At 35.7% G+C, this 15,584-nt stretch overlaps 1 protein-coding gene across 5 annotated transcripts in view; it reads left to right on the top strand.

Annotated features, from left to right (window-relative positions):
- ITPR2 (inositol 1,4,5-trisphosphate receptor type 2) overlaps positions 1-15,584 on the top strand; it is a 438,931-nt gene that overhangs the window by 234,395 nt on the left and 188,952 nt on the right. For all 5 annotated transcript variants that reach the window (XM_081060952.1, XM_081060953.1, XM_081060954.1 and 2 more), the window contains 2 exons: positions 4,956-5,098; positions 11,354-11,462. In XM_081060952.1, coding sequence (XP_080917078.1) covers positions 4,956-5,098; positions 11,354-11,462 — 252 coding nt within the window. The remainder of the gene's footprint in view (positions 1-4,955; positions 5,099-11,353; positions 11,463-15,584) is intronic.

Here is a 15,584-nt window from a genome sequence, read left to right as displayed (position 1 = left end):
TGTGAGAGTTATTTATTTATTTATTAAAGTTTTCCAATTTTGTTTAGCAAACCAGATACTTTAAAAAAAATTATTTTCAATCACAGTTGGCATTCAATATTGTTTTATATTAGCTTCAGGTGTACAGTATAGTGGTTAGACATTTATATAATTTATGAAGTGATTTCCCCTGATTTGTCTAGTACCCAACTGGCACTGTACATAGTTATTTCAATATTATATGTTGCAAGTTATTTTTAGTGAGAATATATTTTTAATGTGTTTATAGTAATGAGTCTTAGTATCAAAATAATAACCATAATATCAATAATAAAATTTGGTAAAATAATTTGCCATACAGACGCATGTAAAAAATTAGATTTTTCATAACCTTGCTTCAGTGTATCTCTTAGTATTCTCTTATACTCCTTTGGTATAAGGAGTACAGTCCCAAATTATTTGTATAGTAACCCTCTCCTGTTTTTGGCCTGCACATTCTGGGACACTGAGTAAAGAGAGACATTCTACTAGTCTGCTCAGGCTGTGATCACAAAATATCATAGACTGGGTAGTTTAACCAACAGAAATTTATTTTCTCACAGTTCCGGAGCTACCGTGTTTCCCTGAAAACAAGACCTAACTGGAAAATAAGCCCTAGCATGATTTTTCAGGATGACATCCCCTGAACATAAGCCCTAATGCATCTTTTGGTCAAAAATTAATATAAGACCCAGTCTTATTTTTGGGGAAACACAGTAGAAGCACAAGATCAGGTGTTGGCAGGTTTGTTTTCTTCTGCGTCCCCTCTCCTTGGTTTGCGGATGGCTGCCTTGCTACTGTGGTTTCATATGGCCTTTCCTCTTTGCACATACATTTCTGTATTCTGTTATCCTCTTCTTATAAGGACACCAGTCATATTTGATTAGTGTTCACTCATATGAATTCATTTATTTCATCTTAATTATGTCTATAAAGGTCCTATTTCCTATTATAATCACATTCTGAAGCACTGGGGGTTAGGACATCAGTATATGAGTTTTGAGGGAGACACAATTCAATCCATAACATACATCTTCCCACCCACATAATTATAGAAGACTTTATGGAGCAAATTTGAGGAAATGGTCAAGACATGAACTGGAATAAATATTATGAGTGGTCACATGTAGATTAATTGGTGGAGGTTCAGAGTTTTAATAGATGAGTGTTACAGGTGACTAAAAAGACAAGTTAGACTCAGTATGAGGAACTTGAAGCCTACAAGTCATTAAAAGTTTAGGGGAAAATGTCAGTGTAAGTGATTAAGCAATTATTGGTTTGTAGAATAGAATTATCAGAAAGAGACTAGAGGAAGGCAGATTAATAGGAATTACTAAAGGTCTTACTTAGCCAGTTGTCAGTATGAATGAAACGAAGAAACAGGTGTTATAAAAAATACGGAAGGCAAGCAAGGTCTATAGACTTGGTGGCTGCTGGATGGAGATACAGAGAGGCATTTAAGAGGCACTAATGATTGGAGACTAGTTGATATCATTAAGACTCTTTATTGTAAGAGGGAAGGAGAAAATATAGTAGAAGTATGTTAGCTATGGTCATTGAAAATAAGCTGAATTAGGTTAACAAGCTATTGAATATAATGAAGTGAAGTCTATATTTGGAGATAATAGTTGGAGTGAGAAGAGTGGATGGAATATTCGGATAGTGACAGAAAAAAACAAAAGTCTTATAAAATAAATAAATAAATAAATAAATAAATAAAATGAAAAAAAAAAAAAGTCTTATGAGAGGCCAGGGTTGGTAGAATGGCCAAATAAGAGAGAAAAAAGGCAGGGTCAAAAAGGAGGAGAGTCAGGTTTATGAGAGCCAAATAAGTAGAATATTTCAGAGGAGAGGTAGATAACAGTGTCAACCAGCATACAGGGGCTATTCCTAAACTTGTTTTATGTGGTCATTGGCATTCGTTAAATAAGTATGTATTGGAGAAAACTCTATACTAGCCACTGTGTGTTGGACATGGAACCATAAGGCCTATACCTTTATGGAACACACGTTCTAGCCCAGTAAATATATAGTGTTAGACAGTAAAAACTGCTACAAATAAATAAATCAGGGTAACAACATAGTGGACAATCATCCCAAGAATGATCTTATAGCTTGGGAGCACCTTTCTATTGTAGAGGTAACATTTGAGTTGAGTAATCTATCCTGAATAATCTATCCTGAATAATAATCCTGAAGAGGAATAATCTGTTCAAAGAGTGGAGGACAGAGAGTAAATGCAATAGTGCATAGGCAGGAGCAAGGTTGGTGGGTTTGAGGGACCCAGAGAAGCCCATTGGGGCAGGAATTCAATGAGCAAGGTAATATGAAATAAGAAGTCAAATCATGTAGAGACTTACATGGTAAGGCATTTGAATTTTATTCTAAGTGAGAAGGCAAATCATTGGAGGTTTTCAGCAGAGGATAGGCATAACTTGGTTTACCTTTTAAAAGATCACTGTGGATCGTGAGTGGTGAATGGTTTATAGGGTCCAGACATGGAAGCCATGAGTCTATTACATTAATTCAGGCAAAAGTTGATGGTGACTGGGCTTACGTGGGTAGCAATAATAACGAAAATGTGGATATATTTTGGCTCTATTTGGTTGCAGGGCCAACAGGACTTGGTAGATAGATGTATGAGTTGTGGGGATGGAAAGAGGAATCAAAGTTGAGTCTGGGTATGATATGATTGGATCATTTGCTAAGATAGGGAAGAATGGGAGAGTTGGAGTCAGGACTTCTATATGGAGAATTTTAAATTTGAGATGCCTATTTAGCTATCAGTGTGGGTATGTTAAATAGGCAGTTGGATATATGAGTCTGGAGTAGTTTGGAAAGATGTCCATACAGGAAATATAAGTGTGGGAATTTTCAGCAGATATATGATGTGAAAATCGTGGAATTGGATCAGATCTTCACAAGAAAGTGTAGATATAGAAAAGACCAGGAACTACCAATAGTTGGCAAAGAATGGTCAGGACATAGGTCGGAAATAAAGAAAGTGTGATGTTACAGAGCCAAGAGCAGAAAGTGTTTGACAAAGCAGGAACAAGTATGTAACATGCTTAGCAGTGGTTGGGTAAGGTGAGGACAGAAAAGTAACCTCTGGATTTGGCAACAGGGTAATGAATGCAGTTAATACCACTACTCAATAATAATGATTACTAACATTTATTAAGGGATAATAAATGGCCAGTATGTGTTAGAGGCTGTTTTGTGTGTTTACCTTTAATCTTTACCGCAAGCCCATGTGATTGCTGGTATTATTATCCTGAGTTTTTACGTAGGGAAATAATGAATTAGAGAGATTACATCATTGGCCTTTGATCAAAATAAGAGATGAAGATACAATTCACATCACAGAAGCCTGTGCACAATTTGTTTAGTAAATGAAATGAAGAAGAGTTGTACTTTGAAAAATAGTATGTTTTAGGGACATTTTAGGAAATATGGTCATGATTGATAAACATATTCTCTTCCCATCTTTATGAAATATCTATTTTCCCATTTACATCATTTTCTTCCTGTACTCTCTTTGAACTGTCTTCAAAAATTTCTTAGAAGATTTATTTAGAGAAGTTGAAATAGAAATGATCACCTTTGTTAAAAGGGGAAGAAAAATGTAAACAAGAGTTAACTCCTGAAATCCACTGGTTACGAAATCAAGAGAGATTGTACCCCCATCTGTGTTGCTGTACAAAAAATGTCATAGCTATGGGTGAATAAGGTATTTCGCTATGTGAGAAGATTTTTTTTGGTCTTCTAACATAGTTATTTTAAAAACAAAAAGGGGATGCTTTAATTATTAAAGAATGTTCAGTAAATTATCATTGCCTACAGTTCATTTTAGAAACATGTCAGGATGCTTTCAGCTATAATTAGCACGATATTCAACTAATAGTGGCTTAAACAATAAAAATATATTGTTTCACATAGCAAGGAATCTGGAGTCGGGGCTCTTTCTGAGTTAGTTAATTCATCAGGTCTATAGGTAAGGGTCCTAACACCAGTGGTCTATTGGCTTTCAGCTTAAAGCTGGTCTCTCAAGGTCGTAGTAGAGCTGCCTCACATTTTGGATTCACACTGCACACTGTCTTGATAGCCATAGGTAGTTTCCAAGGAATCTGCCCCCTTATCTCCCAACACATGCCCCCACGTGCTCAGCAGACGTTACTTGATGTCCTATTGGCCAGGACCTTGTCACATAATCATGCCTAGACCGCTAGACCAATCCCTGGCACAGCAAGTGGAGTGACCATGACTAGCTTAAACTAATCAACCTTTGGCCCTAAGCTGCAGAAGGCTCATACCTCTGAGAATGTCGCTGCCTGATTCAGAAACAAGCATGGGGATTCTGTTAGCAAGGAAGAGGGTGAAGAAAGGCTGTTGAGTAGGTAACCAATAATGTTTATCAAACAATGTAATTTCCAATACTATTAAATGTTATTGAACCTTTGCATAGTACTAATACTGCTTCAGACAATATATTAAGGAATTTCCCCATTGGAAGAAATAGTTAGTTCTGATGATCGATAATGCATATAAAATCTCTCTCTCGTTTAGCTCTTCCATAATCATGCCCCAAATTATTCCAGCTTGATGAATACGTGTCATGTCTCCATTACAATCCTAGACACTGCAGGGCTTGTCACCGTGGCTTTATTGACTTCCTCTTGTGTGTATATCCTTAGAAATCATAAGAGCTACCCATTCCTCCCTTACCTGATAAATGAAAAAGGAGACCCAGGCAGTATTTGTACAGAAAACCGGATTATACTTAAAACATGGACATCCGTGCCATGGGAAGGTGGAGTACACCTTCTCTGAAATTGCCACGACTCATTCCTGGTTAGTATTCTGAGGCTTGTCATAGCTTCAAAGGATGAAATTTGACTTGGGTCTTCACATGGGTTCTCTTGTGTTTTATTCCTTAGGACGTAGTGGCCTCCTTGGAGCAACAGTTCAGCCCGATGATGCAGGCTGAATTCTCAGTGTTGGTTGATGTGTTGTACAGTCCAGAACTTCTGTTCCCTGAGGGGAGTGATGCAAGAATACGATGTGGTGCTTTCATGTCCAAGTAAGTGGGTGCAAGCTGAGATTCTGTTAGTGTTACCAAACTAAGATGGCCTCTACCATTTCTGCTGTTTACTCTGCTGGCCTATAACAACAGAGTATGTGAAAGGTCTAAAATCCATGTTAAAAAATACTTCCAAACATTAATTGGATTCAATTGAAATTTAATTCTGGCGAAGGGTATCATATTTTACTAGAATTTACTGAAAATGAAATGTATTATTATTGGGCACAAAATATTTTGGTTCTAGTTCTTTTCTATAACTATATGGTGTGACCCTTGAAACAATTCCTGTTTAAAGTCACTGGTTTTCATTAGCACAGAGAGAAAGAAAATGGAGCTAACATTTATTGAGGTCTTAACTGTGTGCATTATTGTCCTATGTGTCTACCTATTTTATCTAATGTACACAAACACTGAGAGATTGATAGTCAGCTTCATCATACAGATGAGAAAGCTGAGACTCAGGTGTGCTTCAGGTAAAGAGCTATTAGTTCTCATACTCAGCACTCTGCCGTGCTGCCTCCATGGTCCTTCTCTGCAGCTCCTTCATTTACTTATTTTTCATAACATTTGTGTGGTATTGTCAGATCTGTTAGAGTTAATATATTTATCGTGGAATATTTTCATTTTAATGGTAAGTGAAAATTTTTCAAGGAAGATTTGTAAGTATAAGCAATTGTGGGAAAAAATATAACTAGCCTCAGAAAGAAGGGACATATCTTAACGTGGAGGGCACTTCACTGAATGATTTACAAGTCATCACATGTAGACTCAAGATGGCCAGTCAGAGATACCTTGTTTCCTTGGGGAAAGTATCTAGATGGAGAATTGCAGAATGCTACCAACCCCCTTGACCATCATCCACCATAGCTATTTCCTGTGTGATTGAGGATATTGCTGAAAGAAGTCTCAAAACCTCTTCTGTTGACTATGATGTACTAAGGAAGAAATTGCAGGATTAGGGGACACAAGAGTATGTTCCTTTCTTTTACCAGTTAAAGCTGGGATTTGGGGAGAGAAAACAAGGTACGGGATGAGAAGAACTGACTACAGGGATGATAATTATGAATAGTGATGATAGTGACGTAGGGTTTCTATATTATGGACAGAATCATGGATTGTTGGCTGTAGACTCAGTATATTTTAAGGGGACTAGGAACAAATGTATCTGTTAGGGCATTTGCCAGTGTTGGTTGACATGTTGTGCACTCCAGAACTACTGTTCTAATTTGTATTAGAAGACTTCTCAGTCTTCTAATAAGAATTTTTAAATGAAGAGGTCTAGAGTGTCTATCAAACTGATGACTGTGGAGGCCATTAGAAAAAATAAAAAATAAAGAAGTATTGCCTAGTAATTCAGTATAAAAATAAGGTCTTTGAAAAATACCCTTTACCTTACATGAATATATATTGATGTATAGAATGTGGGTTAAAAAATGGGTCATAAACCTGAGATTTTTAACTCCAGAAAATTAATATGTTACGGAAAAATAATAAGATATATTCCAGAGTCTAGAACAGGAATTGGCAAACTCTAGCCTGTAGGCTAAACTGGTCTCCTTGATTATTTTTGCAAATAAAGTTTTATTGAAATGCGATCACACACATTCATTTACATATTATCTGTGGTTGCTTTCATACTACTGTGGCAGAGTCTACTAATAGTTGCCTAGTATGTATGGCCCATAAAACCTAGAACATTTACTATTTGGCCCTTTAGAAAAAAAGTTTGCTGATGCAGTGTTAAGATGGCTGTCAATACATCAGCTACTAGATATACATGGCTATTTAAAACTTAAAATTAATAAAAATAAAATATTCAGTTCCTTAGTTACATTTACCACATTTTAAATGCTCAATAGCCATATGTGGCTAGCAGCTAACAAATCTGGCAGCACAGATACGGAACATTTCAATTGTCACAGAAAACGTTCTGCTAGACAGCACTGGTCTAGAACTTAAAGATATAGGTCTATGAGCATGTCATATAAAACAATGCAGAATATTAAGAAAATATTGACTTGTGCTGAAGGTGAGGCAAATCTGTTACAACATTAGGTAAACTAAAAGGAGAGAAGCAGAGTGTTAGGACGGTGGGAATATATTACAGATCCTACACTCAGATGGAGAAAGGTGTCACACTTGCTTTAGTGGTTAGAGAAGAGGTGTTTGTACTGTGAGGATCGTATTACGGCCTGAGGCTCAGGACTGTCAATTTTCTGCCCTAGTGCTTATCTTTACTCCTTCCCCAGCTCTGCGAAGAACCAAGGGTTTTATCTTCAAGAATATCTAATGAAATTAGAATCCAACTTTATAAATGACCATGCAGGGGGCCGTGTATTAATTACTGTGCTGAGCTTTCGGGTGGAGTTTTGTTGGAGAATATAGTTTAGGTCTAGGGTTTAAGGCGGGCTTCCAACTTTCTTTAATGAATTTAACTCTTGGAACTTATTGACCCAGATGGGTCTGCTGGATAACGTGAGGGATAGATCCCAGGAAAGAACCCAAATTCACCTATCGACTTAGTCACATAGAGTGAGAGAGAAGAGAATAAAGAGAGAATAGATCAATGTGGGTGTTAACTGTTAAAGTATCTGGTTATGGTCCATTCAAACCTGCACTTTTCACTTATGAGAAGAATCTCAGAGTTTTACAAACTGGGATTTGATCCAAATAACATAGGAAGGAGAGACAACCATTAATTTAAAAAAATGAATTAGGAAAGAATATAAAATACCAGCGTGCATCTCATGTAGTAAAGGTAACTTTTGTGGTTTACAAACATACAAGTATTTATATAGGGGGTTGTTTTGTGAAACTTATTTTTCCCTTAGATCATAGAAAAAAATACTTGAAAGCCTCTGATGTAACACAACCAAACATTACGTAAGAGATGAACACCTTGTAGAAATCCCTAACAAGTGGCCATTCATTCTTATATATCCAATTGATATTTTCACATGGTTAGTGAATTAAATATTTTATCTAAAGACAAGTTAAAGAAAATGGGAACACCCAGATAGAAAAAGAAAATCAAAAGAAATTTACAATACCCACTAAACTACTTTCATGCATTCAGAGACTATCATGTGAAAGAAAGGACCAAATAGCAGAGATTTTAGAGAGACAGGTGTTTTCCTTTTAAGGAGAACTTGAGAACAGCTATTCTGCCTGCTGCACTTGACCACATGGATATATATAACATGATTCTCAGACTTAACATGTCTAAAAGGAGCTCACTGTTTTCTTCACTCCTTCAGCATGACATAGATAACATTTAAAAGTGTCACTGCCCATCTACTAACCCAACCTATAAATTCCAGGCATCTATTATCTGCCTTTCCTCTTCCACTTCCCATATGTCATTATTTACCAAGTCTTGGCTATTTCATTTTATTTTATTATTTTTTTGTTAAAGTATAGCTGACATATAACATTATATTAGTTTCAGGTGTACAACATAGTGATTCAACATTTATATACTTTATGAAATGATCACAATAAGTCTAGTAACCATCTGTCACCATAAAAAGTTACTATATTATTGACTCTTTTCCCTGCGCTGTTCATAACATCCCTGTGACTTATTTATTTTATAACTAGAAGTTTGTACCTCTTAATACCCTTCACCTTTTTCGCTCTTCTCCCTGCCGCCCGCCCCTCTGGCAACTGTCAATTTTTTTTCTGTTTCTATGAGTCTGTTCCTGTTTTATTTGTTCATTTGTTTTGTTTTTTTGATTCCACATATAAGTGCAATCATATGATATTTGTCTTCTTTTGTCTGACTTATTTTACTTAGCATAATACCCTCTACGTCCATCCATGTTGTCACAAATGGCAAGGTTTCATTCCTTTTTATGGCTGAGTAATACTCCATTGTGTGTGTGAGTGTGTGAGTGTGTGTGTGAGTGTGTGTGTGTGTGAGTGTGTGTGTGTGTGTGTATTGCACATCTTTATCCATTCATCTATCAGTGGATACCTAGGTAGCTTCAATATCTTGGCTATTGTAAATAATGCTACAATGAACATAGGGTGCATACATTTTTTCATATTACTGTTTTTATTTTCTTCAGATAAATGTCCAAAAGTGGAATTTCTGGTTATACGGTAGTTCTATTTTTAATTTTTTGAGGAAACTCCATACTGTTTCTGATAGTGGCTGCACCAATCTTCAATCCCACCGACAATGCACGTGGGTCGTGGGTTCCCTTATCTCCACACCCTCGCCAACACTTGTAATTTATTGTCTTTTTGATAATAGCCATTCTGACTGGTGTGAGGTGATATTTCATTGTGGTTTTGATTTGCATTTTCCTGATGATTAGTGATATTGAGCATCTTTCCATGTTTCTTCTTTGGAGAAGTATCTAATCAGGTCCTCTGCCCATCTTTTAATCATGTTGTTTGTTTTTTGATGTTGAGTTGTGTGAACTGTTTATATATTTTGGATATTAACCCTTATCGAATATATTGTTTGCAAATATCTTCTCCCATTCAGTAGGTTGCTTTTTCTTCTTGTTGGTTTCTTTTGCTGTGAAGCCTTGGCTATTTTATTTCTATATTTCTTCTTGTATCCATACCCCATCATATGCTCTATTCATCTACCTTGTTCTCACTCTTCCACATCACCTTCCCCACTGCCATTGAGGTATTTTTTTTCACACGTAGACAGGGTTGTTCAGGTCCTTTGAAACAGTGGTTCCCTATTTTTTGTAAAGTCCAGATGCTAGAATAATATTTCCAGTTCTTTCTTTTCAGACCACATCTCTTATATTCTCCTCTTCCAAATCCTTAAGTGTCAGCTGCCAGTTGGGATACTTATCATTTCTTGGACATGATGGTTAGCTTTCTGTTTCTGCCTTCTCTGTCCAGTCTTCCCTGCCAGGTGAAATCTTCAAAGTTAAATGTTATCTCTTCACATTAACTTTCTCTGTCAGCCCTAGGCAACTGTCCCAACAGAATGTAAGTTTCTTTGTCCAGGTTGTGGCATTACAAATACCTGTGTTGTAGCACTTACATGTCATGGAAGAGGTGGCTGCGTGCAACCTACTGTTGCTGGGACCGTCTTCATAGTAACTCTGAGACTCGAGATCAGTGAACTATGTCATGTCACCACAGAATGGTGCTTCAGAATCTTGGCTCTGAAGTCAAATGGACTTGGGTCTATTTCCAGATAACAACACTTAATAATTATGTAACCAGAGGCAAATTGCTTTATCTCTCTGTACCTCTGCTTTCTGCTCAGTAAAATTAGCCTGATAATAGAACCTGTAGCCTTGGCTTGTTGTGAGGATGAATTAAGAGAATCCATGGGAAGTCCTTGTGCATTACCCTAACACCCGATAAGCCACTTACTAGCCATTATCTAGTGAAATCTAGATACTAGATTTTCTAGACAAATCCTTTCCCTCAGGATTTGTCCCACAGAACTTCTGTTATGTTACTAAAATCAGATCATTCCATAATTTTCTACATCATTTGTTTTTTTCCAGGAAGGCTTGTATTTCACGGGGTCATTTTGAGAACCAGCTTGTTCAGAGCTATATATGCTAAGTTATAAATTCTAATGGTGAACACTTTACTTGATTTTGACTTCTTGGGGGTGTTGTGTAACTGTTATCCTCCACCTTTTCTCCTGAAAGAACACCAGTGCAAAGGTTACCACTATAAAATGAGAGTTTTTGTCCAAATTATAGCAAGCATAGTAAATGGATAGATGTCTTAATGTTACTTTTTGTTTTTGTTTTTGTTTTGCTTCCAATCACAAAAACTGCCTGTTTCTACCTAGCAGTGAAGATTATTATTAGTGGAAACTGGAAGACAGCCCGTTATGCTAAGGTTGCAATTTATAAATTTATATACTGCTACTTCTATATAATTAATGTAGCATAGTACATAGAAAATAATATAGTATAACATAATAAAATGTAATATACTACAAATATTCATATTTCTCTACTAGTAAGATAATCAGCATTTCATTGTTTTTCAAAGAGTATAATGTCCCACTAAAAGTGCACTACCTGAATAATTTAGAAGCCCTAAGATATATTGCCTGTAAAACAAAAGATGTTCTATAATAAAAAGTCTATAAGTTAAAATGAAATTTTTAAACTTTGGAAAACAGGTATCTATCTTGTTTACTTCATATTCTCAAATAATAGTGTGATTTGTTTTCCCCTCTAGCATATGATGTTAGTATATAGCTTGAAGAAAAATCTCTGTCCTATTTAAGGTTTAATGTTTTGCTTTAAGGTTGATTAATCATACAAAGAAACTAATGGAGAAAGAAGAAAAACTGTGTATTAAAATTCTTCAGACTTTACGAGAAATGCTGGAGAAGAAAGACAGCTTTGTGGAAGAGGTATTTAAAAAAATTTTTTAGTACTTGAAAGTAAAGTAGAAATTCTAGAATACTGTAACCAATGAATTAAAATAGGTTATTATATAATTGCTTGTATTTCATATTAATGGAATATGTATTTTAGATGAATGAGATAATTTGAATTTTTATGGTATTCGTCTTTCATGTCTGCTTTCAATTGAGAATAACTAAGATTAAAATGGCCCAAGTATTTGGTTTATTTTTTTTTTATTATAGTCTATCTTGAATATGTATATTTTTCTCATATAGCTTCATGGACCAAATAACCTTTTTCAACAATGGGCAACTGAGATGCATTACTAAGATTTTATATCAAGTTCTGCTGCATATTAAAGTGATGTATGCATTTTGGCATATGTTAATTTTTATTGTAAATATATGTTCATGTCATTTTCTATAATATTTTGCCAATTATAAAATAATACTTTTAAAAAATAAATGGGATATGAGTTTCTATTCTTAACTATATTAATTTAAATATTGCATACATGATTTTCAGGGAATATCAACTTATAGACGATAATTGTCAGCTTGTTATTAAAAATGACAGCTCAGGTGCTCATTAAGAGATAGCTAGCAGCATGTTTAATACCCAAGGTAATACACTTAAATGTGAAATACAAATCTAGTGCAGCTTTTTTTTTTTTTTTTAGCTAGATACCTTTGCTTTTATGTTTAGTATCCAACAAAATTTGTACCATGCCCTTAATAACTTTTTGGTCTGTTTTTCTAAAAACTAATCATCTGATACGCTTAAAATGAAAGCATTTTATTTTATTAATTTATGTATATGCTGTCTCATTCCAAAAAGATTGTAGTGTTAGGTGTTGTTGTTTTTTTTTTTTAACAAATGTATTCTTGTAGAAAAGTACAGTGGAATCTTGAATATTAATAGAAGGGGTGTAGCTTCAAAATACTACATTTGAAGTATGAATCACATGTTTACTTCACTAATCAAAATGACTTTTGCTTTACATTAGTTCTCTTCATCACTTAAACTATATCTAGAAAGCAAATTATCAAAATTAAGTCGGTCAGTGCAATTTTAGCAAATGTTTCTTTGAGATAGCACTCAAGAAAAATGCTTGTGAGCTGCATATATGGTATGCTTTTTAAAAAATGGCAGAGTTCCACGGGATTTTTTGTTGTTTTTCTCTGATTTCTTAATATATTGCTGCAGATAGTTTATTTTAACTGAAGAACTAGAGCCTAAAATAGAAAAATGGAGTCAATAGAAATTTTTGACAGAAGAATGAAGTTTACGATAACAGTTATTAGTGCTTAACAGGAGATAAATGATAAGCCTTCCAATTTTATGTAACAGATTATTATTGAATTACTCTAAAGAAAAATAGGAAATAAATCAAGTTAGATTTTACTTTGAGTAGTCAAGTGTGTTTTAGTATATCTCCCAAACCACCCTAAAATAAATTATGTTAGCATCTGTTTTTCCTTTTCATTGCCGCAGCTACCACTAGTTTTGGCCTTCATTATCTCTTGTCTAGAAAACTGCAGTAGTCCAGATCCCTGAGACTTTTCTTGAAGGGAGGCGGGACTACTGTTTTCATAATTCCAAGGGGCACGATTCACATTAAGAAAAGATGTGAATGGCACCACCAGGACATAGCCCTCCGGGTAAAGTTAAGATGAGAAAGGTTAGTTGGGGTTGTTCGCTCGGTCATCTAACACATGTATTGTGAGCAACTCTTAAATGCCGGTTATTGTGCCTGGGCACTGGGGATAAAGAGATGGATGACACAGCTTGCTAAGGGCCACCATGAAGTACAATTCACATGCTAGTGGACTCCTGTAATAGTCTGCAGAAATTATGAGAGCGTTTTAGAAACCTTCAGGAACACTTCACTGCCTTGATATTCCAGGCTGTCCATTTCGTCTCCTGTGTGCCCCCCACCCCATACATTAGCCTCCAGAAATCTGTGTTACTCAATATGTCTGAAAAGTCCCTCAGGCTTTTCCTGTATGGAGCCTTGCTACATTTGGAATCATGGATTGATAAAATACAAACAAGCCTCTCTACCCCTGGTGTTACCTTTGTGGAGTAGCTAACGGATAGTACTTATCAACTGTACCAGCCAATGGGGATTAAAAGCCTTTGTGCCTTTCTTTTATGATACTTCAGGCTTTTTCTTGGTATTTAGTGCAAGCTTCTTGTTTTATAAATGATGTCATTCAGACCCAGAGAATTTATGTGATTTGCCCGAGGTACCACAGCAAGTACTAGAACAGGGTTTAAATTGGGACTCCTTCCTCTTTGCCTGATCTTGTTTATTAGATCACAGCCAACTTTTACAAATGTTGTATAGTACTTAAAAAAAGATTAGCATATTCTGTCCAGCATGTTTTTAGGTCCAAATTTTAAATCATAGGCAGACAGAATATAAGATAGAATGTAACATCCAAAATAGATAAAGATTTAGGAAACCTCTAAGAAAACATTAAAGAATGTGAAAATGTAGTCATTACTAAGAAAAGAAGAACCTGAAAGGGACTCATGAGTATCATTTCTTAATTTCTATGTGTACTAAGGAAAGAATAAGAAAAAAATATATAGCTAAAAGAATTATAGACCTTAGATAACTTTTTAATTCTAAGTGTTTTGAAATGAGAAGCATTTTTCCACCAGTAGAAGTAGAAGAAAGACTTTCCCTAGTAAATTTTAAAGAAAAGTATATTAATCTAGAATGATTCAAATACCTACACTGGAAAAGGACAGGAATTGGTGATCTCTACGTGTTGTCAGTTGACCCTCTTACTTGGTTGGTGCTTAATTATCTGTGACAGTGGTGGATGGGGGGGTAAGAAATGACTCACCAGTCTGGGTGAAAAGACACTGGGTAACAGATTCAAAAACTGGTCAGAGCTATTATTTTACAACTCAAGTGCTCTCAGAGAAAATAACCTTGATTACCAGAAGTGGGATAATAGTTGGCTGTGTTTTAATGATTATGTTAGTTTCCTATTTACCAAAAATTCAGTGGCTTAAAACCATACAAATTTATTATAGTTTTGGAGGTCAAAAAAAAAAAATCTTAAAATCAAGGCATTGGCAAGGGTGTGTTCTTTCTGGAAACTTTAGAGGAGAATTTGTTTCTTTGCCTTTTCTACCTTCTAGAGGCTGCCTGCGTTCCCTGGCTTGTGTTTCTATCCTCCATCTGCAAAGCCAGCAGCATAGCATCTTCCAACCTCTCTCTCTCTCTCTCTCTCTCTCTCTCTCTCTCTCTCTCTCTCTCTCTCTCACACACACACACACTCACACACACACACACACGCGCGCACACACCACACTCCGTTGTCACATCCCTTTCTCTTACTCTGACCCTCCAGCATCCCTCTTTCTAATAAGGACATTTGTGATTCCATGGGCCCCTCATGGATAATCCAGGATAATCTTCCCATTTTAAGATCCTTAATCACCTGCACAGTCCCTTTTGCCATGTAACGTAGCATATTACAGGTTCTCGTGATTAGGGCACAGTCATCTTTGGGAGGGCCATTCTCCAATCTATGACAATGATCCTTTTACTGACAGTGAGAAATGACATGTAGAATATAGATGAAGAGCTTACCTGTGGCTGATTAAAGTTACTATATATGGCAGTTTAAATGTGAATGAATATAAAAAAAATGCTTTCAAAAATGCTTTCAACTTATAATAACACTTACCTGTTTTCAAATAATTTTAAAATATTCTGCTACCTTTCAATAACAATTCTAGGAAGTATGTAGAGCAGGCAGTGTTAAGCTCCCCATTTGTAATGTGGAGAGACTCAGAGAAGTGAATTGCATTAAATCACATAGGCTACCTAATACCTGGTTGTCTAATACCTAATCAGCTGGATTTCTACTGTCTGTGCATTGTAGCATTCCTAAGAGATCTCTCAGAATTATATCAAAATAAACACCTCACACTAGGGTTTTTCATATTAGCTCTCCTAATATTACACTTAAGACTCCACTTACTTAAATTTAAAATGTCACCTTAAAAGAAAATCTCCATTTCCATTTTTGTTTCGTTGGTCTCCAATACTAGAAATAGTGTGTGTGTGTGTGTGTGTGTGTGTGTGTGTGTGTGTGTGTGTA

The sequence above is a fragment of the Rhinolophus hipposideros genome (assembly GCF_964194185.1).
Source record: "Rhinolophus hipposideros genome assembly, chromosome: 9".
Taxonomy (NCBI): domain Eukaryota; kingdom Metazoa; phylum Chordata; class Mammalia; order Chiroptera; family Rhinolophidae; genus Rhinolophus; species Rhinolophus hipposideros.
This window is presented reverse-complemented; position numbering and strand designations above follow the sequence as displayed.